Source organism: Geospiza fortis, unplaced genomic scaffold (assembly GCF_000277835.1).
Source record: "Geospiza fortis unplaced genomic scaffold, GeoFor_1.0 scaffold208, whole genome shotgun sequence".
NCBI classification, from domain to species: domain Eukaryota; kingdom Metazoa; phylum Chordata; class Aves; order Passeriformes; family Thraupidae; genus Geospiza; species Geospiza fortis.
Genome location: NW_005054468.1, coordinates 127,483 through 149,899, shown reverse-complemented (window position 1 = coordinate 149,899; position 22,417 = coordinate 127,483). Strand labels below are relative to the sequence as shown.

At 38.8% G+C, this 22,417-nt stretch overlaps 1 protein-coding gene across 4 annotated transcripts in view; it reads right to left on the bottom strand.

Annotated features, from left to right (window-relative positions):
* Window positions 1-6: 6 nt before the first annotated feature.
* Window positions 7-22,417, bottom strand: part of CAST (calpastatin) — a 46,858-nt gene continuing 24,447 nt past the window's right edge. For 3 of the 4 annotated variants that reach the window (XM_031062820.1, XM_031062822.1, XM_031062821.1), the window contains 26 exons: window positions 19,396-19,446; window positions 19,077-19,133; window positions 18,749-18,865; window positions 17,590-17,682; window positions 16,952-17,053; window positions 16,303-16,383; window positions 16,152-16,205; window positions 15,425-15,517; window positions 15,187-15,282; window positions 14,366-14,464; window positions 13,129-13,212; window positions 12,242-12,289; window positions 10,093-10,197; window positions 9,592-9,687; window positions 8,962-9,063; window positions 7,888-7,971; window positions 7,356-7,403; window positions 7,108-7,203; window positions 6,479-6,577; window positions 5,629-5,730; window positions 4,515-4,607; window positions 4,045-4,098; window positions 3,532-3,621; window positions 2,576-2,655; window positions 1,375-1,441; window positions 7-882 (listed from right to left, as the gene is read on the bottom strand). In XM_031062820.1, coding sequence (XP_030918680.1) covers window positions 1,384-1,441; window positions 2,576-2,655; window positions 3,532-3,621; window positions 4,045-4,098; window positions 4,515-4,607; window positions 5,629-5,730; window positions 6,479-6,577; window positions 7,108-7,203; window positions 7,356-7,403; window positions 7,888-7,971; window positions 8,962-9,063; window positions 9,592-9,687; window positions 10,093-10,197; window positions 12,242-12,289; window positions 13,129-13,212; window positions 14,366-14,464; window positions 15,187-15,282; window positions 15,425-15,517; window positions 16,152-16,205; window positions 16,303-16,383; window positions 16,952-17,053; window positions 17,590-17,682; window positions 18,749-18,865; window positions 19,077-19,133; window positions 19,396-19,446 — 2,082 coding nt within the window. In that variant the 3' untranslated portion in view covers window positions 7-882; window positions 1,375-1,383. The remainder of the gene's footprint in view (window positions 883-1,374; window positions 1,442-2,575; window positions 2,656-3,531; window positions 3,622-4,044; window positions 4,099-4,514; window positions 4,608-5,628; window positions 5,731-6,478; window positions 6,578-7,107; window positions 7,204-7,355; window positions 7,404-7,887; window positions 7,972-8,961; window positions 9,064-9,591; window positions 9,688-10,092; window positions 10,198-12,241; window positions 12,290-13,128; window positions 13,213-14,365; window positions 14,465-15,186; window positions 15,283-15,424; window positions 15,518-16,151; window positions 16,206-16,302; window positions 16,384-16,951; window positions 17,054-17,589; window positions 17,683-18,748; window positions 18,866-19,076; window positions 19,134-19,395; window positions 19,447-22,417) is intronic. The other variant, XM_031062823.1, reaches the window with a different exon arrangement.

Here is a 22,417-nt window from a genome sequence, read left to right as displayed (position 1 = left end):
CCCTGCATTCCCTGATGGAGTGCCAGGAACAGGAGGACTGGAAACAGTGCAAAATAAGATAAAAAGGAGCCCAACACTGGACCTGAGCTTTGATCGCTGCTGGGGCTCGCGCCCCTCCTTTCATTCCCCACCCTCTGTGTTACATTTGTGATTTGTTCAGTCCAGGAGACTCCTGAAATTATGAGATAACAGTACAGATACAATTGGAAATAATGGTAATAATAATAGTTAAAAAAAAAAAAAAGAAGTCCTGCCCTAGTGTGTTTTAACTACTGCTAAAGGCAGCATCCCAAATACCTGCTTGATGTCCAGACGTGCTGGAAGAAGCAGCTAATCCCCAATTTCTCACTCTTTAGCCACCCCACAGCTGGCCTGCAGCTTCCCACCAGGAACTGGCCTGAGCAGAAGGCTGCACAGCCCAGCTGAGAGTAACTAAAGCTCACTATGTTCCAGAATACTTAATGCATCCACTGCAACGTTAAAAAATGCTAGCACATATGAACTCTTCAGAGATTTACAGGCACTATGTGAAGATTATGTGCAAAAGTCTGCAGATATTTTTTCTCTTTTTTTTTCTTTTTGGCATAGCTCTTCATTGATGCAATATATTTCCTGCAAATAGAAAGCATTCTTTCCCCCTGAATGCTGAAGGAAATTACAACTAAGTCAGACTATGTGAGTCCAAATAAACTGAATTGCTGGGGGAAAGAAACAAACCTGAGTCTACTACTGGGAAAAAAAGAAAAGATGAGGAAAAGTCCAGCAAGTATCACTGTACAAAAACCACCCAGAAAAACTATGTGCTTTTGCCATCAGCTTTTGTTCCTCAGGAATAATCATCCACCCACAGAAAGAAGACATTTTACACGATGCAGCAGGATCCTGGTGGGGGGAGAAAACAAACAAACAAAAAAAATAAAGTCAGAGTGCTCATCTTCTGTTAATTGGAAATAAAACTCACAATGTAAATCTGGGAAGAATTATGGAAACTAAGCCTCCAGATGGGTCCAGAGCAGAGGTAATGACACAAGGTCAATATCCTAAAGATCAAAACTCCCAGCTGAGATCCTCATTACTCTGTGAAAATGTCTTAGGGAAGCAGCATGTTACACCTTGGAATGCTTGGAATTCCACCAGCCTAAAGGAGTTTAGTTCCGTGAAGTAGTTCTGTAAATACTGAATGGATAATGGGTGTGAAAAAGCTTTCCTGCCTGGGAACCCTGAAGTGCAAAGTCATCCCAAGCATTCTGATTTAGCAGCAGTTTTAACCATGTCTTGGTTTGGCTCAAAAACTGCTAGCAAAACTCAGCTTTAATTCACAAGCATGAAATTGTCTTTGTGGTAGCCCAGGGAGCAGGGAAGAAGAAATCTCACCTGGCAAGGTTAACGTTTAGCTTGTTTTCTGCTTCTCAGATTTGCTGCTGGAGGACTGTCCCTTTGCCTGAAGAGAGGATGAGACAATGAGAAACTGAACCAAGTTAAACCTGAAATCAGGCAGTGACAAGACACTCGTCAGAGTCACAGTTCATACATAAATACAAACTGCGCCTGAAATACAGATAGTTTAGCAAGAGTATTTGTGACTCCTACTGTGTACAAATATTTTCACCTTTTCACCATCAATTGCTTTCCTTCAGACAGGGTGGGTTGTGCCTGACCTCATCATTCCCTGTTCCTAAACACCCTTTTATCCACAACAGTGATCAGGCCACAGCTCAGAACATCCTCCTGAAGAGGAGATAAAGACACCCCTCAATTTTACACTGAGAGCTGCAAGTCAGTTCTGGGGTCTCAAAAAAGGCACCTGTGGTGATTTAATAATAACAACAACCAGAAATCCCATCACTGACATGTGAAATGTAGAACTCCCAGGACAGATGCAATCATCTGATTCAGGCATCTACTGCACATACCCTCTGTGAGAACAACATGATGGAACAAGCTTCACCCTGACCTGAATCAATTTTCTCTACTTCTGGATAAAAAAAACTAAACAACCCTTTTTACCTTCCCCTTCTGCCCCCCCTTTTTTTTTTCCTTTTTTTTTGAATATAGAAACAGCTGCCTACCTTTCCCCACCATGTTAATTCATACTCTTTTAATGAAAGTATGTAGGTCTTCATTAATTTTAAAAAATAATTTATTATAATAACTTGGGAACCTGGCTGTAGTTGTTGGAGCACTTTTTAATCACTTTTGGGACGCTGTTACTCAAAACTGTCAAGAAATGAGAGAGGTGGTGGGGATCCTGCCCAAGGCAGCTATAGACATGCAAAGTGGGACTCTTAGATCTACAAAGGGAAGGAGAAGCCTGTGGAGCACTGAGCAACCCCCTCAGAGGACAACACTCTGTCTGAAAGATATGTATATTTTTGCCCCTGTTTAACTGCCAATTTCTCTTGAAATAGAGAGGGGCCTTTCTCCTATATGCATATTTACAAAAATGGATCAAATTCAACATATTGATGTAAAACTCCCCCCAAAATAACAACCCTGTAATTTGAGCCCAAAATCCAGCTGCTCCTCTGCCCCTCTTGTAGTATGACTGTCCATACTACAATAAATGTGTTTGTACCGTTTTAGGGTCTCTGGGCTTTCCTTTATCCTTGGAGCCTGGTTTAGTGGTCGTAGATTCCTTTCCACTTTTGTCCTACACTCCAAAGAAAAAAAAATAATTACAGTTACAAGGAGAATAGAGCACTGGTGGCTCCTGCTTTGACATCTGCCAAAACACAATCTTTTGAATGGGTCTGGCAGCAGCACAGGCCGTGCTGACAGGGGACTGCATCAGAAAAACCTGGTAGAGATGGGCAGATTTTGTATTTACCACCAGCAATAATGCTGCAGCAGCAGATTTAGCCCTGGATTTCACAAGCAGATGAAGCAGCACTTGAAAGACCAATGGACCTTCCTTCAGCTGACTGAGGGAAGGCCCTGGGGGAAGCACTGCAGTGGCCAGCAGAGCTCTTTGGAAACAGCTCTTTCCTCCCAGGAATTCAGCTGATTTGAACCTCAGTTTCAAAGCTGCTGCTCCTTTTCTCAGTTGCAGGGCCTCTCCAGTCCATTCCTTCTCCTTTCTTCTTGTCAACTCTACTGTTTTCCCTAACACATCTGAAAGTCTTTGCTGCTCCCTGCTTTTCTCTCTACAAAACCCTCTTGGGCTGTGTCTCAGCTCCAGCCAACAACCATTGCTACACAGTGCCTCCTATCATTGAGCAAAGGTTTCTCTGCCTCTCTGCAGTTTATGAACACTTAAAAAACTGTTACCACATTTCTCTGCTCAATTTACTTCTCCAAGCCTGTCTGAAAGGCTATAATTACCACAAACATTCCTTCTTCCAAATATTTAGAACACAAAAATACATCCAACAATATTTAGTACACAACAAAGTACATCCAACTTCCACTGCAGAAATGACACAACCCCTGCATCTGGACAGGCTTTCTGTAAACCTAAAATGAGCTACTGCAAGGAAAAGCGAGGAGTGAAAAACTGTTTATTTTACAAGTTATTAGCAGAAAATGTCCTACCTTTGAGTGCTGGGGTGCAGCAGGAGCCTTTGCACAAGTATCAAAGTCACCTGATAAGGCATCAATAGCTGCACTGTCATCCATAGGTTTCTGCAATAATTTTAATTTTGAAGTTACAAAATGTGCAACCCAGCTTCCTACAGTCAAAATAGTGCTTCAGGAATTTATGTCTGCTTTAATTATCCCTTTTCTTAAAGAAAAGCACACCTGAACTCCATACATATGTTAGAGATATCTATTTGAGGCTCCCAAGAGGCATGATTTCCTGAACATTCATAATGCTGTTGTACATAAAAACTGCATTTTTGTGAAGAGTTACTCCTCAAAAAAGTTTTACTGTCCACTACTGCTCCTGTTCCTGCCTTCATTTATGAGTATTTGCAATTAATCACCCCTTAAGCCTACAGTGACACAACTTTGAAACAAAATCAAAGACCACAGCATGAAAAAAACAGAGAATAAATATCATAAATATTAAAAAAAACCCTCAATAAACCCCATCATAAATGTTACCTTCTTTCCTTTGTGTTTCACATCATCCTTTGCTGTTGGCTTTGCTGGTTTACTCTTGGGAAGGAAAAAAAAAGCAGTTCCTCACTCATTTTGAACCAGACAGATTAGTTTTAAAATACAAGTATTTACATATGGCACTAATGGGTGTTCAGAGCTTGCCAATGAACCTGCACCATTCTGAATGGATTTCTTTAGTAGTTCAAAGTGATTTATTTGTTCAGACTGCCCAGGTGAAAAAGAAAAAACCACCAACAAAACAAGACCAAAACTTTTTTTTCCCTCCCTTTTGTTTTTTGATTTATAAGCATGTGATGATAGAGCTACTCTCACTGAAGGATATTTCCATGTTTTTTAGCATAACTCAGTACAGACACTCACTTATTCCACTTGTAATCCCAAAGAGGACAGACTGGCTCAAATAGACTAAATTTCCTCCGTTGCAAATAAAAACTAGGGAAGTTTTTCCTTACCTGCTCACCTGACTCCAGAAGTTTCCGATAGTCAGGTGGGATTGTTTCATCCCTCTCTCCAAGCTTGTCTCTGCGCTCAGATTTAGCCTTTTCCTGAAAAGTATTTAGATTTTAAAAACTTTAATACCCATGTTAAAAATACTAGCAATCAATAAGTCAGAGGGCATATCACACTCAGGACAGATATCCTTTTTACTTTAAAATTTTAAAACTACTGAGAAATCCCCCATATATTCATTTCCCTATGAAGCGTGTTTTATGCCTGAAAGTTTTTAAAACTCCATTTATTTTTCAACTTATGCTGCTCTGATTTTTGGCAGCATACCAGGAACACACCATACACAGAACACCACAAGGATGTTTTTAAGCAGACTGTTAAAGAACATTTTTGTCTTTCTTAATGCAGACATTTTAGTATATCTTTTTTCTTTTTTCTCCAGCTAAGATTCCAGCCTAAACTTATGGAAAGCAGTATATGGTGATTTTGATTTTCCCCAGTAATGTACTTTACCTTAGCTATTTCAAATTACAATTTATTACTACTATTACTACTATTATGCAGAATTCTATTTTCTTGTTAGCAGAAGGGCCTTTATAGGATTTTATGAGAGACTAAATGAAGACAAAACCAGCAGAAACAAGGAAGTTTAAAAATGTGCCTGATTAAGTGAACTTATGGTTATGAAAGTCAAAGCTTGACAAAAAGAGGGCCAGAAAATCGATTTTAGAAACTGAGGCCTGAGAACACACCTGAAAAATGATGAGAATAATGGCAATGAAAGGCACTGAACTAAAATTATTTCAAATCTTCCATAACATTTCAACACTTGCCTCAAGTGGCTGAAGTATATTAACCAAATCATCATTTTTCACAGAACACAGGTAATCCAGAAGACTAAAAAGTGGTTGATATATCTATACGTAAGAGCATGGACTTTTTTCTCCAATAACCTTACTCTTACAACATCTAAAATCCCAATGCCACATACTCCTCTGAGCGTATGGGAACCATTGCAGATTCTGGGGGGTTTGGAGGTTTTTTTTTTGTTGGTTTGGTTTATTCCCTCCCACCCTTCTTCCCAAATTGCTTAAGTTTCAGAATGTCTTTTCTTACCTTCACTTTATCCACAACTGGTTTGTTCTCATCAGGGTCAGGTTCCCTCTGTCCCAGGGAATCAGACAGGAGATCCAAGGCTTCATCCATCTCTTTTCCTCCCTAACAAAGCAGAAACACATTTGTGAAAGCACATCTGCTGCAAAAATGATGTAATTCATGAATCTACTGTAAGTACTAGCTAATGAACTGTAGAACTTGAGTGAACAAAGAGCACTCGTGTTGTACTTGCAGTGTAGCACAATATCTGGGGGAAAATACAGAATATTTCTGACCTGCAGAAAACATAATTTCAAGAAGGGCTTATGGAATTGTCTTCAATGGTTTTCTTTTTTTTTTTTTATAAATAAGCCTAGCTGCTGTAATGAGAACAGATCTATGAAATAATTGGCAATTGTGTGGCAATTATTGTTTGGCAGTTACCATGGATTTTGCAATTTTATACAGAAGTTGGATAGAAAAAAAGCCCTTAAAGCCAACCAGGCAGGAGCTTTATATTCCCTTTCCAAGCCAGGCTGGGAGCACCAGGGGAAGATCCCTCAGGATGGATCAAAATGTGTGAGCAACATTACAAGAAACACCAGGAAGGAAAGTTCCCCTGGTATTCAAAGGGGGTCATGGCACTACCTGTGGAACTCTGTTGAAAATGGAGTGTCCACTCATTCTTTTTTTCTCCATTTTTTTTCCCCCAGGGGAACATTTTTCCTTCTTTGCAATAGCCATTTTTAGCAATAAGTTATTAAATTCTGCAACAGTCCACACTGGTCACACTGTCCAGATCATGGGGCTGCCTCTCCTCACTAATCAGTGCCTTGTTTTGGGGTAAGAACCTACAGGAGAGGTTTCTTACAGTGGCAGAAGGTGCAGGGGCTGCTGAGTGCACTGAGGAAACTGTAGCAGCAGAGATCACATCCGAGGAACTCGCAGGCTTGGCACCACCCTTGGATTTCTGGAAGAACAAGGCACACAGGGGAACAAGAGGAAAACACTCATTAGACCCAAAACCACATCCAAAACACAGCACCCACACAGCTGATTTCTAGGATTTAATTTCTTGAGAAGCTTTGCTTATTTCAGATTGAAACACATCCCCCACACTGTGCAACTGTTCCTCATCTCAGTTTGTTCTTCCATCTCAACCACTGGGTTAAACCTCACCACAGCTGAAGTTTAAACAGGTTTTACAGGACTCTAAAAGAACTAAGATCTCACCAAGCCATCTAATATTCCCAAAAAACACTTTTAAAATCCTCAGCTGGAAAGCAGTACTCATGCAAGCAACTAGTAAAAAATATGTCACATAACTAGTTTTTGTTTGTTTTTTAAAGTCCTGATCTTCTATTAACTTACTACAAGACGTATTTTAAATTTTTAGTTATTGGATTTCATTTAAGGAACTTGATATGAAGAAAACATAGAAAATGTCATGATTATTCAAACAACTTGAAAATAAAACCAGATTTCAGAAATCTAACATACCTTTACTACAGTTGATGTAGGTAATGGTGCAGGTGGTGATGGAGAACAGGAGAATCCTTCTGTCAAACCCTCTAAAAGGTCATTTTCACTCATAGGCTGCCATTGGAAAGAAAAAGAAGAAGATTATAAATCTCTTTATCTTGTAAAAAGTAAGCATGTAATGTATGCCATTTTTAAACTGAACACTGCTGGCATTTGGTAAGCAAGTCTTGAATGAAACAGTTGTTTGAAATAATCACTTTTTTTACCTGTGACTTCTCTTCTGGTTTTGGTAGGAGTGGTTTTCCATCTTTATCCTATAAAGAAAAAAAAAACCCCTTGCATTAACCCTTAAACAGCCATGCAATTCAAGCATCCTGGGAGCATTCTCTGAGCAACAGAAAGTGTTACAGGGGACAGGGACAAAACCAGCAGCTTCTATAGCATCTACTGCTGCTACTCAAAATGCCACTTAAAACATCCAGGTCCTTGGGGTTTTCTTAACAGCTTTAACCAATCACAATTTAATTATTTCTAAAGTACCAGAAGCTACAGAAAAACGCCAGTGGACTAATCTCAGAATTATTAATCTGCAGGTACCTGCATCTAAACTACTTCTGTGCCCATGCAGGCATCCAATGATAGATGACAGATATTTGTGGGAACTACAAACCAGAATTTCTAGATATTATAAAAATGGCTGAACCAAAACATCAGCGTTTCAAAATGAAATGGGAGTCTCAGTTTCACCCACAAGTTCTGAGGAATGAAAGGGAAGACTAAGCACACTAAATAAATTACTTTGGCTTCTGTTAATCTGTACTCTGGAGGAATTGTTTCTTCTTCTTCACCCAGTTTTTTGTGTTGTTCCTTTTTGTTTTTCTCCTGTGAAGGAAAAATAAGAATCACAGTAAGAAAAACAACTACCCATAGAAATTCACATGAGCAATCTTCCAGCCTTCAGTCCTCTGATTCTAGCTGGTCTTTCTCATTCAATCCAACCACCACATACAAATCTCATGAAACTTAAAAGAGAGCATTTTCTCATTCCCCTGCCTGTTTCTTCCTCTGTGTATTAGAACTAGCTCTACCTATTTCAGTGAAGCTAGCAGAGGCAAGTGAATAGGCAAGGGTCAACCAAAACCAAAAACACCTCTGAGTCTTAATTCTTGACATTTTTGCAAATTCACTCAACAGCTGTTGGGGCTGCATGCAAAGGAAGGTTGAAGAGAGAAGTCAGTGGCCCACTTCAAAAATTATTATCCCCATACAAGTTATGCTGGGAAAATGCCAACTAAGAGAAAAGACTAAAACCAACTTCGGGAACTTCTGCCTGACAGAGTTCCAGCCTCTAGAAGGGCTGTTTCTGACTCCAGCCAATTCCATCTGGTTTAGGGTGGCACATGGGAGCATTCAGTCTGTGCCTATGAACAGCATTACCTTGGACAGGATTTCAGTGATTTACTTATGGCTCCCCACTTAAAATACATAAACCTCAAAAGTTTTGTGCATAATTCCTAATTTAAACCCCTCGTCATAAAGCTGTTTCCTGCAGAAAAAGAACCATACTGCGTGGTACCCATGATGTGCATCTTAATTCTACTTCAGTTCAGCAAGACACAACAAAACACAGTTTTCAGAAACTGAGGGAACTACTGCACTGAAATAGTCAGAATTATTATGAAAGTGTATTCATTGTGCTGAAATCCTTCTAGTACTTCCTAATCAGAACAGAACTGCTTTCAACAGTACATTTTGTTTGTAAAGAAAGTGAAAATGTAACATCTACTTTGTTTGTGACCTGAGGAAATGGAGTAGCGCTGAAGGTAATTACATCAACAGTCTATTTGTTGAGGTCTGTTTTTTTTCCTCTACCTTAACTTTGTCCACAGCAGGCTTTTTCTCATCTGGATCAGGCTCCCTCTTTCCTAGGCTACTGGACAAGGCTTCCAGTGCTTCATCTGACACAGGACCAACCTGAATGGGTGTTGATACAGGAAAAAACAATTTTTAGTTTGAAGAAACCTGGTTTTGTCTTCTCCTGCAGTCCCTACTAGGTTCACAAACAGCATCCCCTTTAGGGCAGTAAGAGCACAGGACACCGCAGAATGATCAGTTTGGCTCCCTCTCTGGGGAAGGTCACTGATCATTCAGTTTGTGCTTGACCTGGGTTTTTTTTAGGTTTTTTGGGGTTTTTTTGTGGATTTTTGGTTTTTTTTTTTTTTGTTTTTTTGTTTGTTTTTTTGTTTTTTGTTTTTGTTTTTGTTTTTGTTTTTGTTTTTGTTTTTGTTTTTGTTTTTGTTTTTGTTTTTGTTTTTGTTTTTGTTTTTGTTTGGTTTGGTTTGTTTTTTTTTTCTTTTGTGAACCACTCAGCCTTTGTGGGTTACCACGATGGAGGAAGAACATGCAATAATGAAATGAGCATCCTGACAACATGCTCTACCAGTCCCTAAATAAAACATTGAATTTTGCTTCAGCTCCGGCTGAAGGGGCTCCACTACTTACTGAAGGCACAGAAGCTGCAGACTGCACAGTGCAAGCTGTGGCTCGGGGGACCACCTTATCCTCAGCAGCTTTTGCAGACACAGAATCTGATTGCTTCTGAAACAGAATAATTTACACTGTATTTTAGTGAATATGCTTAGAAAACATAAAATGTGCCCGCCACCTTATCCTCAGCAGCTTTCACAGACACAGAATCTGATTGCTTCTGAAACAGAATAATTTACACTGTATTTTAGTGAATATGCTTAGAAAACATAAAATGTGCCCGTTAAATGGCCTATTTTTTTCTAAATACAGTACTAAATGAGAAAGAAAAGTCTGAATTTAAAGGCTGAAGAGACTCAATAAGGAGCTGACTGCCAATACTTATGTTCCACTAAAGGCAATTGGAAGGGTAAAACAGGAAGAGAAGAAAACGGTTTTTTTTGAAAGAACAGTAGCACTTCCCAGTATTAGCAAAACTGTCAGTGTCAGCTTCTCCAGTGAACCAGAAAGACTTACTTTGGATATGTTGTTGGGCTTTGGTGCTTTGGATTGTACTGCAGGCTGTGCAGGGCAGGCAAAGTCCTTTGAAAATTCATCAACAAGATCAGATTCACTCATAGGCTGCAAAAAAACCCCAAAAAACAAACAAAAAACGTGACACAGGTGACTCACTGCCTCTTTTTAATTTACTTTTTCAAGAACTGTATTACAGCTACTCATAAAGCAGGAAAACATCTGTAATTTACACTGAAATAACCTTTCACAATTATGTGCAACAAAACAGAATTAATTTTGCAGTGCATAAAATTAAGAAAAACACTTCAGATTAAGTTTCTTTGTTATCATAAGTCAATATAATGTTGAGAATTGTACATATAATATAAAACATAATATAGAGAACCAGACATATAATGTTCAAGACAGGGCTACTGAAAAGGAAAATACAACTCCTTAATTAGGAAGAAAATGCTAATATTTACTAGCAGAACTAGAGCTCCCTCAAAGTTCCCTTAGCCGGACCACTGACTGCTGAAACTCAGTTGTTTTCACTGTGTGTGTTTTGGTGAATAAAAATTCAGTTTTAGTTTCCTGCTGTTTGTGATATATTACAATCTACTGATGCTATGTGAACTAGGCCTCTGCAAGCCATATATCCTTACATCCATTCATCTGAAGTTCCTGGGATCCTCTAAATTGCTGTTCAAAGCTAAATGTTTAAATCTTTGCTAGCAGTGATGGCCCTTCACCTGCTGCATGGAACTTAACAGCTTAGGGACAGACTCATAATGCATAAAATGACATTTCTGTGAGAGAAATCCCTCCCTCATTCCCTTTCCTTAATCCTTTATCAAGTGTCTCACACTTGATAAAGTCTGAGACACTTGATAAAGACATAAGGCCCCACTTGATAAAGACATAAGGCCCCAAATAAACACATAAGGCCCCACTTTCATAATGCCTGAAATCCTCCTTCAGACACTAAATAAGAAAAGGCATTTAGGTAGTAAATTTTATTCACTAAGAGTAATGCCGCTGCTTAAGGCCACACAGAGGGGAGGCCCAGAAAAAGACAAACACCAGCTGAACTCCTGAAGGAAAGACTTTGCCTTCACCAGAAATCATGGAAGAACGGCAAGTGGCTGATGGTTCCCAGCTATTAGCAAAGCTTTTAACATAGCTATTAACACAACTTTTCCAATTTTGCTGATTTTGCTTTCACTGATCTCAATACTAGTGGTGATCCCTGGCAGCAGGGCCTAGTTCCCCCCACAGCAGAGCTGCTCCCTTTTCCTCCTCATGACAGGCCTGGTAGGAGTTCCCTTCTGTCCAGCTGTCAAACATCCACCACTCACGACAATCAACATGTCTGAGACCTGAAATAACAATTTTCAGAGACCTAAAGTCTTTTTTTTCCAGCACTTTGCCCACACTTTAACCCCAAACTTCATATTTCAGTCCAGAAGGGACTCGAACTGGTCCTGACCTTCACCCTCATTTCAGGAGAGCAGAGATTTCCTTTGCTTTTCCAAATTTTGGCAGCACTCTCGAGCTGACAAAGTGGAGCCCTCAGTTTCTTCAGTGCACAGTTCCTTTGCTTTCTTTCTTTCTGTGCCTTTAAAATTAGTATTCACAACTGTCTTTTTCAGTATTTGAATCCTCTCTTGCACTTTCTAGGCCATGATGGATACTCTTTTCCTAATCACAAAGAACAACCTGGACTTTGCAAATGTCCACAGCAGTTTTTTTTCCTTCTTTCCAGTCAAATTCCTTTATATTTGATCACTAGCAAGAGGAAACTGCAAAGAAAACAAAAGATTTCCCTGCTTCACCTCTCTCTATCCTTAACAGCTCCAACAGAAGTCTATAGAATACTTTATAGTAACTCCTCACACAGCCTTTTTTTGAGTCAGCAGTAATTTTTGTAAATCTCTCCTGTCCTGAACTCTCTAAACTTTCTCCTTACATGAGCTCTTCATTCACAGACAAGTGAATTTCAATAAAACCAACTTCCACCTGATGCTTCTGACCAGCAGGTTTTGTGCAAGGAAGTAAAAACACACAAGCAGACCAAGAGACTTACATCACGGTACAGAGAGAAGTGATGACAGAGAGGGAAAAAACAGGATATCTAGCCACACTCCTACAATATTGTCAGTTTTCTAACCTTTGGTTTTTCTTCAGGTTTCGGCAATATTGGTTTTCCATCTTTATCCTAGAAGGAAATTAAGTATTATTGACATTTTTCTCTTGTTACAAGAAGTGCCATACTCTGTAATCATCAGCAAAATAAGGTAAAGTAAATCACATACTCAAGAATTAATCAGTGACAGGAATTCCCCTGACTGGGGAATTTTTTACATGGCCAGATATGTCAGATATGTAGATCAAAAAAAGCAAATGGGATGTCAGGACATTACAAGAGACCAAAAAGTGTTCTGCTGTTGTTTTGGTTAACTTTGACTCAATCTCCATCACTTTGGGTGACAACCCAAACAAAAAACAAAACAAACACACAAAAAAAAAAAAAAAAAAAAAAAAAAACAACCACAAAACAAAACAAAACAAAAAAAGCCAAACAAAAAAAAAACCAACCAAAAAACCCCAAAAACAAACAAACCACAAAAAAAACCAAAAAAAAATTGCAATTTTCCCATCAGTTCCCAATAATTTCCCACTATATGACATCAGTGCTTCAAGGTTACATTGCAAAGTGATACCAAAGAGCACTACTGCAAAAGGATGGATTTTACAAGGCTGAGATTTAATGTCAGAAACACGAAACATCACTCTTGGAGAAGGAATGGGTGACTTTGCCATTTGAGATTACTCACTCATCTCATGGATAAGATGAGATCTTTGCCCAGAGTGCCTGAAAAAACAGTGGTGCCCACAAAGGAAGAGGAGGAAATAAGAGGTACAGGAATCACCAAGGAGAAAGCCATTGATTAAATACTAGTTTAGTTTGTTTTGCCCATGTTCTTTCTCTGTAATGAAAGAAAGGGTCAGGCACAGTGCCCTGCCTGCAAAGCAATGGAGATATGAAAAACTTACCAACTCTGGTGTTAACCTGTACTCTGGAGGTATTGTATCATCACGTTCTCCAGCCTTTTGTTCCTTTTTCTCTTTGGCTTTTGCCTTGAAAAGAAACAACATTAAAAAACCAAAACCACTCAAAGAAATTAAAATAAAAGTTCCTTTTCACAACTCCACTATCAGGATTATTCTGCCTGCTGTACAAAAGGATTGGCAACAGATGAAATTATTCTGTGTAGCAAGATACTAAAATCCCTCAATTTATTCTTGTCAAACGTCTGCAGTAATATCATAATGGTTTAAGATTCAATGCCATGTGTGAATACAGCTAAATTATTTTAAATCCTAAAAAACTCTAGACAGTATTCAGAGCTCTTTGTGGCAGCCACTTTTAGAATTTTGTGTGTACAAAATTGTCAGGTTTTCTTGCACTTCAGCACTCTGATTACAGAACCCATAATTCTGTGTATTTTTCCATCACTGGCACCAAAGCAAAGTATTTAATTCTCTGGGCCTTCTTAATGAATAAATGCAACTGCTAAATTATCTGAAAGCCCAGATTGACTAAATCTGCAATACAAGAAGCTCTTTTTTAGTCAAAATTTAGCTCAACAACAGAAGAATTTTTTTAGTATTTCCCCATTGTTTGCTTGGTCTGAGCTATAAGTGAAGACAGAAAAAACCTGCTCTAACTATTGTTATAGATAGAGTTTGAAAAACTAAACCAAAAAGTTAAAGCTTAACATGCAAACACAGGGTAACTGTTTAAATTCCATCTGTTGGGGAAAAACAAAACTCTCAAAAGACAGTGAAGGCAGGACTCAAATTAGAAAGATAATGGAGTTTGACGGAAAAAGGAGCACGCACACTGGAAGTCAAAACTCAAACAGCAAATATGTGCGAAATGAAAGCTTGCTATAAATTGTATAGAGTGCTGTGGGAAAAAACCACAAAACAGAGCTGTATCTACCCATGAATGTATGTATGTATATATGTATGTTTGCTTGTATAACCAAACAAATTACATGCTCATAATTTTCCAGACAGCCTTACTGTGTTCTGCTCTACCTGTATCCACTTGGGATTCTGAATGTTTTTCATTTTCTTAATCACTGAAGGCTCACACGTTCCTTAGGCCTTTGATATCAAAGTCACTTTCTTGTTATTTTACACATTTTTCCAGTGTCTAACAAAGAAACTTAGGATTCCACAGCCAGAGCCTGGAAGCCAGGGTAAAAAAGGAGTGAGGTGTTACCTCTGACACCTCCACAATAGGGGTAAGATCTTCTTCAGGTTCAGGTTCAGGTCCTCCAAGAGTATCAAGAAGAGCATCCATTGCATCATCTTTCATTTCCTGTATTTTAAGAAAATGTGCAAACCACTTTGTAATTTCTTTAAACTGGCACAGGTTTTTACCTCAAGTATTTTTATATTGTATACAAAGAAAATAGCCAGCACCAGATTGGTCATTTTTGTTTGGCTTTTTGTTACGTGAACCCAGTTCACTTAACACCAAATTAAGTGACAGAATTAGCACAGTTTTAGTCAAACATTAGGCTTTTCTTAAGAGGAAAGAATGAAAAAAAAAAGGAAGTAAAAAACCCCCCCAAAAACCACAGTGTCACAATGTCATCTAACACAATTCTCATATGCTTTGACTTGGCAAACTGAAAAAGTGTAAGGTCACACTTGCTCTTTTCTGTTTTCAGAGGGAAAAAACAGAAAGTTCATAAACCATGAGAAAGTTACATCATATCCAAGTTTTAAACACAGATCACAGAGCTAAGAAAATTTTCCTACAAATATTTCTACTCTACTTCCACTAGTGAGAAGAACCATAGTAATTTCTCAGAATCCAGAAGGAAAATCCTCTGATACACTAAAGTAAGATCTTTAAGGCACAATGGAATCTGGGCAATGGCATTTCATGTAATTCCTATATTTTCTATAATAAAGAGGATTTACAATTGAAAATGAGAATGATGAGCATCTTTATGGGAACAAAAACACATGACAGCAGCATATGCCTGTAAATTTTAATTATAAGGTAACCAGTGAAAGAAGGATTACGCATACCTCTGTTGATTTTGTTTTCTTCTCCTTAGGAGGAACTGAGGTCTTAACTGAACTTGCTGCTTGTGCTTGCACAATTTCTCCTTCTTTATTTGGTTTCTACAAGTGACATGAAATTACAGGCAAATTTGCAAATACAGAAAAGAAGCAGGAAATTTTACCTACTTTAAAATGAAATATGATAACAGTGCCAACTTTTCCACACAATAAATGCATGCAGTGGCAAGGAAAGTGTCAGTACCTCTGTCAGACTTCTCTTCTCCTGAGCAGAATCAGCACTGCAGGTGAAGTCAGATGACAGGGCCTCGGCAAGCTCATCATCCGTCATTGGCTTCTGAGCAAGGAATTGCAAACCAAGTTATGACCATGAGAAACTTCAAATATCATCATGGGTCAAGCTCAGTTTACAGCTTGAGTGTGTCCCACAATTACTCACACAGCAACCTCACTGGCACAACAAAAAATTCCTGAACACAACAATTCCTGAAAAAGTTCCTGACACAACAAAAAATAAAGGTGCTTGCCCCCACTGGTTGATTCATGTCTCAGATAAGCTTTTATTTTTAGTATGTCAAACTTCCCAAACAGCAAAATAATGCTGGCTGACAGAAATCTCTGGCCAAGTGTAGAAAAACAAGTAGTCTTTGCTGAAGGCATTGCAGAGAGACTCCTGCTTGCACAGTATTTCTCCCCTTTGTTATTTGTATGCCCAATATTTCTGTAAACACTTATTTGACTCATTTCAGCTTAAGCATTGCAAAATTCCCCACAGCTTTATTAAAAACATCTGTGCCAAGTTCTATTTATTTTTATCAGTAGCTAGGTTATTTGGCATCCCACATCCCCCTGCCATTGCCGGGGACTTTTGGAGAACAGGTAACTTTATATTTTCCTAAGAATTCAGTGATAACTGGGTTATTTCCCCTGGGTTACTTTCACCTTCCAATATATTAAAAAAAAAGTCTTACTTCATCTTGTTCATTCGGTTTCGGTGGGACCACGTCTTTGCCATATCCTTTGCTCTAAAATGAGAATTAATTTTGTAGTAAATGGGAAGCAGAAATATCCAATATTATAGAAAACACACACGAAGAATGTATTAATTTTTAACTCACTCACCTTCAACAGTTTAACATACTCTGGAGGGAGACTACCTTCCCGTTTGCCCAATTCTTCCAAGTATCTTGAATATATATCTTCCTGTGAAAATAATTCCCACATTAATATTTGTGTACTGCTCTTTATCAGAAATAAGTTTCTGACAGAGCCACCTACAGTGATATCACCAAAAAGAAAATGCAAATATTGACTGGGGCACTCTACGGTGTCTTTCAGTACCTACTGTCATGCACATACCTCCTCACCTGCTTCAACAGCGCTCATCATCCAGCAGAACATTCCCAGATTCCTAATTTAAGCCATTTCTCTGTCTCAGACCATATGATGTATTGCTGAACCTAGACTGCTTTTTAAATATTTATGTATTCCAAAATTTTGTCATGTTTTACTGAGCCATTAAGCTTGTAATCTAATCCTTTTTACATGATTCTCCCATTCACACTCAAAAAGTTATGCATTCTTCAACAAATTCTCAAAACTGTGTCATTTCCATATTAACAAAACCAACATAAATATGTAACTGTGCACGCTCAGTTTTAACTCTTCACAGATCACGGGTACAAGTCCTGGATCAACACAGTAATGAGCAACTACAGATGTAATTTAGAGATGAATCTTCTAAGAAATAAGAATGTGACGTGTAAAATACCGTAATTTCTGGGCCAGTGTAAACAGGAGTAGTAGGCACGTCTTCCTCAGGTCCACCAAGGGTATCTATTAGGCTATCAAGCGCTGACTCATCCATACCAGGCTAAAAAAATAAGCAAACAATTACAGCAGTTACAAAGGTGTGCACAGGGGAAAATGAAAAACTGAAGCATTTGGTGAATCTGTAGAATACTCCTAGAAACAAACCTAAAAGCTTTCTTTTAGCAGGATGTGTACTTGCCAGATTTTTCAGTGAGAATAGTTCTAAACTCAATTCTCCAGTGTTATTAACAAGGTATTTAATTTATTTATTTAATTTATATTTTTATTTGTGTATCAGTGGACACACATATATATTCAAATATAACCGAAGACAGGGAGTAACTGATTTTAAGCTTGTGTAATTCTGAGCTACCTTCTAAAGAAGTCCTATTTAACAAAACACAAATAACACACCAGTTGTTTTTCACCTCTTCCTGCAGATGGCTCTCCACCACCATACATACACTGAGGATATATCAGCACTTCAGCAGTTACCCATTCATTTTTTTTTCCTGAAAACGAAGTATTTCAGAGAGAGAAGCACCCTCTGAGACATTATTACAAGCAAATCCTTTGTCTGGGGCTATGTTTACCAACCTCAGTACTTGATTTGTCAGCAGCAGCAACCACACTTGCACCAGCTGTGCCTGTCCCAGCAGCTGCACCAGTCACTGTGGACATCTCCTCGGACTTTTGCCGGAGAAGAAAAAGAGAAAAATTAAGAGATAGTTTATCACAATGTTAAAAGACAGACAAAACAAAGTAAAAATCCAATGCTGAGGCTGTGCACAATGTTTTTGACTCAGCAACTGGCTGGTTCTAATGCACAGCACCCAGATATATAATAATAATGCACAGCACTTGGGCAGAGTGAGCTACCACCATAAAAGCTCTGTTTCCAGTGAGATTCTGCTATGGGAAAGAAAGCTTTCTATTTTAAGCACTCTACCTCCTTCTTTTATTCTGCCAGTGAAAGAAATCTGCAGGGCAGGAAAGACTTTGAGGCCCCTTCCAAGTCTTTCTGGAAAGCTGTCATTTACTTCTGGTAGCTCTCAATGCACCATTAAACCCCAGCAGCAAAAGGTGCTCAAGCAAGTGGGGTGAAAGCTGCTGCAGGCAGGGAAGTGGAGAGGCAACACCACGACACAAAATGCAGACTTCTGCATTACTGACACTGTCATTTACTGCCAAAAATATGGGTGTTGGAGCAGAGCTGCAGGAGCCCTTGTGTTACCCCAGCCTTGTCACCAGACATGTGCACCCCAGCAGACCAAAACATCCACATCTTGATGCCACCACATGCTTTTCCTTCACATTTTTTCTCCATTTACCCTGTGGAAATTACCCCTTCCCAGCTTTTTTCCCCAGCTTTCACCACTTTAATTTTTTTCAGAGCCTTGCATTCAGGGCTGACTTGCTACGTTTGGAGCCAGCATTGCAGTGAGGGGGCAAGGGAAGAGCCTGACAAAGAACCAATGACAGCTGTGAAGCTACAAGGAACTTAAAAAAAAAAAAACACTGAGAGAAAAACAGAAATGCCCCCAACACACAGAAACTGTCTGTCTAAAACTGTGATGTTCTTACTGTTATTTCCTTGGCCAAAAGCTTAACTACACAGTGATTTTTGGGGGCCCAAAAGTCTCACTTGACAATACTCAGCTAAACAATCCATATTGATGTGGATTCCTAACGCTCCCTCAATAAAATAATAAAAAAATAGCTTAAATAATAAAAACTGGTTGTGTTTCTATGATACCTTTGCTGTCTCTGTGGAGGTTGCTGGTGGAGGCTGGCCAGCTTGAGTTGTAGTTACTTTTCCTGTGTTATTTGGTTTAGAAGCTGTTGACACAGTAGGTGTGGTTTGGTTTTTTCCCTGTGTAGAGATAAACTATTATCACTAGATATGGAGGGCTAGTTTTTTGTTTTTTCAAACTATTTCTTTTAAGTGAAAGACAGAAGTAAAGTACGAGAAGAAACCCTTATTAAAATTAAAGTAAAATACCAGAAGAAACCCTCATTAAAAAATTCAAAGAGAGACAGAGATACAGACAGAGAGAGAGGGAGGTAGAAATTACACAACTTACATCATTGGGTTCCTTTTGCTTCTCTTCAGACAGCTGTTTATTTTGAGAGTCTGTTGGCTGTCATAAAATAAAATATTGAGATAATTTACCATTTCCACCACTCAGTGCTAGAGAACGTGATCCATGCTAGTCCAAACAAGCACAAGACAGATCTAAAGATGTTTAAGAGGACACTTCTTGGGCTGTTCTGAAGTTTATGCACTGGTCACACACCAGTTTCATGTGACACAGAAACAGCCAAGAGTTCAGACTCTTTTTTTCAAAGTTAGTAAAAGACCAAAGTGCAGCAGCTCTGCAAAGGTGAAAGGTAGGTATTTACCTTGTCTGACTGGGTGTTTTTTTCAGTTCCTGCTTTGGTTGTCGGTGTGGACTGAAATATAAACAACATTTATGCAGAGATTAATATGCATGGTTATTTGCAGAGGATCAGATTATGGAAAGGAGAAGATCAGATAGGTTCACACTTGTCAGCACACATGCTAACTACTACACACAAATCTTGCAGTTCACAACATCCTAACAGAGGCTGCCAGTGATTTAAGAGCACTCAAATGTGTGCAAACATCCACACACAAACACACTCATTCCTCACGCAGGGGATTGAGAGGGGAAGATGTTAAAATATATTAACCAATTTGATACCAAACCCAAATTGCCAATAGTAATTTCTGAAATAGCCTCAAATATTATTTGGATTATATGGATGAAATGGATTATTTTTCACTAATTTATCAATAAAATAATTATAATTGCAAAGCAAGTAATTATAAAAAATATATGTAGTCCTGATGGAAAAGACATAATTACTTTGATTCCAGAGCACATACATAGGGTGGGATATGTTCAGTTAATATCCTTATACTACACAGTAGAAATTTTGTATTTTTTCTTTCCTCTGTAACCTTCTAATGCTCATATTTTACAACAGAGCTGGGCAACCTGGCTAGGATAATATTACATGACTGCACTTCCAGGGTTTACACCTGAAAATCTTCTGCAGCCATGCCACAAAACCAATTCCTGTGATTCATCCAGTCAAAGTACAGCAAGCAATAAATTACAACAGTAAGAACTGAAAAAGAAAAATTATAGAATTTTATGTCTGTTGAGAAGAGAGAAACCCAGCCTCCTCACCAAATTTTTCTTCCTATTTTTTTCTTGCTGCTTCAACTGCACTATAAGCAAGACAGAAAGAACCACTCACCTGCCAAACATTTATTACCACTTAGAATCACCCAGCTTCCGTTTTCTGGCTGACCACACAGAGAAATTTGCTAAGTTTGTTTACATTTTGTTACGCAAGTATTCACACCCCCACGCTGAACTGCAGACACTTGGCTGGGAACCCTGAGCACACATTAAATGCAGATGCCTGGGCATAATCCTGGCAAAGGTCTTCAAGTTTTGAGGGACACACCTCCACACACAAATGGGGAAATACTGATGGAGAGGGAGAAGCAACAATTCTCAAACTGAGAAAAAGATATTAAAAGTAAATATTTCACTTAAGGTCACAGATTCCCATCTTCCCCCCAAATTCCCTGCTTTATATTTTGCCTTGATGCCTAAAACCTGATTAAAGCACAGCAACCCTCAGGTTCAGTCATGCTTTATATGCTCCCATTTGTGTGTCCTTATTAATGACAACTGCTAACTCAAAGACACACATCCATGTTTGCACCTGTACACGAAATAATCCTGTAATGAAAGGACAATCCAAAATTTTACTAGTTTATAAGATAAATTAAGGTTGGGTATGTTTCTGTAACATCTATAGCAAACAGTCAATGAGATGTGAGGTGTCCTTCAGCAGCAAGACGCAAAAAATGTGACAGAAGTGCAGAGATGAAGTAGAAAAAATACAGAGTTTGACTCTTCTTGCTCTGTGACTACTGCTTACTCAGGATTCTAAGCACCCTGCTGTTGGAGTACAAATTCAGGTTCTTCTTATCTGCCTTTCAGAAGGAAACTAAACACACCTTATTTTTGCAGGACCATAAAATACATGTACTTGCACTTCTGCCCACACCCAATAACACCTGTACAGAACATTGAATACAAATTCTCAACCTGCCAAACCAGTTATGAACAACTGTGAGTCTTCTTTTTTATACTGTAAATGTTATTTTTATGTTTACTTTATGCACGTTCTGTGTGAGGTATGCATCATTCACTATCCTTTTGTAATAAATTTAAAAATATTGAGAATTGACCATACTATAAATTTATGTTTGGTGATGCTGAAGAATAAATAGACCCATATGGGCAAGGATTTTATTCAAGTCTTGCACATGAAAGCTGAGGCCACAATAAAACATATTATTATAAACACCTGCTCACACAGAGGACACATCCATTTAGATATACTTTTAGCAATTACAAAGTTCAAATATAATTTTTTTTAAAAATCAAACAAAAAAACAGGTAATCAAACCAAAAATTTTAGTATGAGACTATCCATTCAGAGGAATTGTTCAGCCATCCTTTAAACAGAGTCAGCAGTGTGCGCTGAAGCCATGGCATCAGCTGATGGTGTGCACTGAATTTCTGAGGAGAAAAAGATGTTCCACCTCCCCTTCAACTGCCTACTTCCACCTGCACTGTGCCAGGATCCAACAGGCTGCATTTCAAACTGACTGAAATGGTCTGGAAATGAAAAATAGCAATTTTTTCCACTGGTTCCCTGGTTCACAGTGCAGTTGCACAAACGTGTGCAAAAGGAAGGCAGATGAAGGGGACGTGTTTGTGACAGTGCCAGTGGCAGCACCCTGTTTGCTCCAACCCTGCCAAATCCGCAGAGTGCTGGCTCTACACCCTCATCCTCCAAAATGTCCACCTAACCTCAGGCTTTGCCCACAGAACAAGAAATTCCACATTCCTTCCTCTGCCACAGTGAACTCAGGGCTTGCTCAGAGAGGACACAACTCTGAGGGTTCATTGGAGGCAAAGGATACACACACAGAGAGAACTGAAGGTTAAGGAGGGGTCCAGAGCATGTTTAAGAGCAGTGACACACTAGAGAGACTTCAAGAAGGACAAATGAGATGTGGTTATAGCAGGCAATTGGGAAAGATCTGTTAATTTGCAAGAAATTTAGGACTAGAAATTGAAGTGACTCAGCAACCTTACTTCTTTTGAAAGAAGTCTACTGTCAAAAATGCAAATTACTTGTTTAATCCAGCAGGAGAAAGACATTAATAATTCAACAGACATCAAGAGAAAACATTAATTATGTTGCACATGCAAATGCAGGCCACTGTTTCAAAGGGATTTGTGTTTACCAGTCTTACAGTGCTGAAGCATGCCTCTGCTACTCTATTTTTGGCTCATTTACCACATTC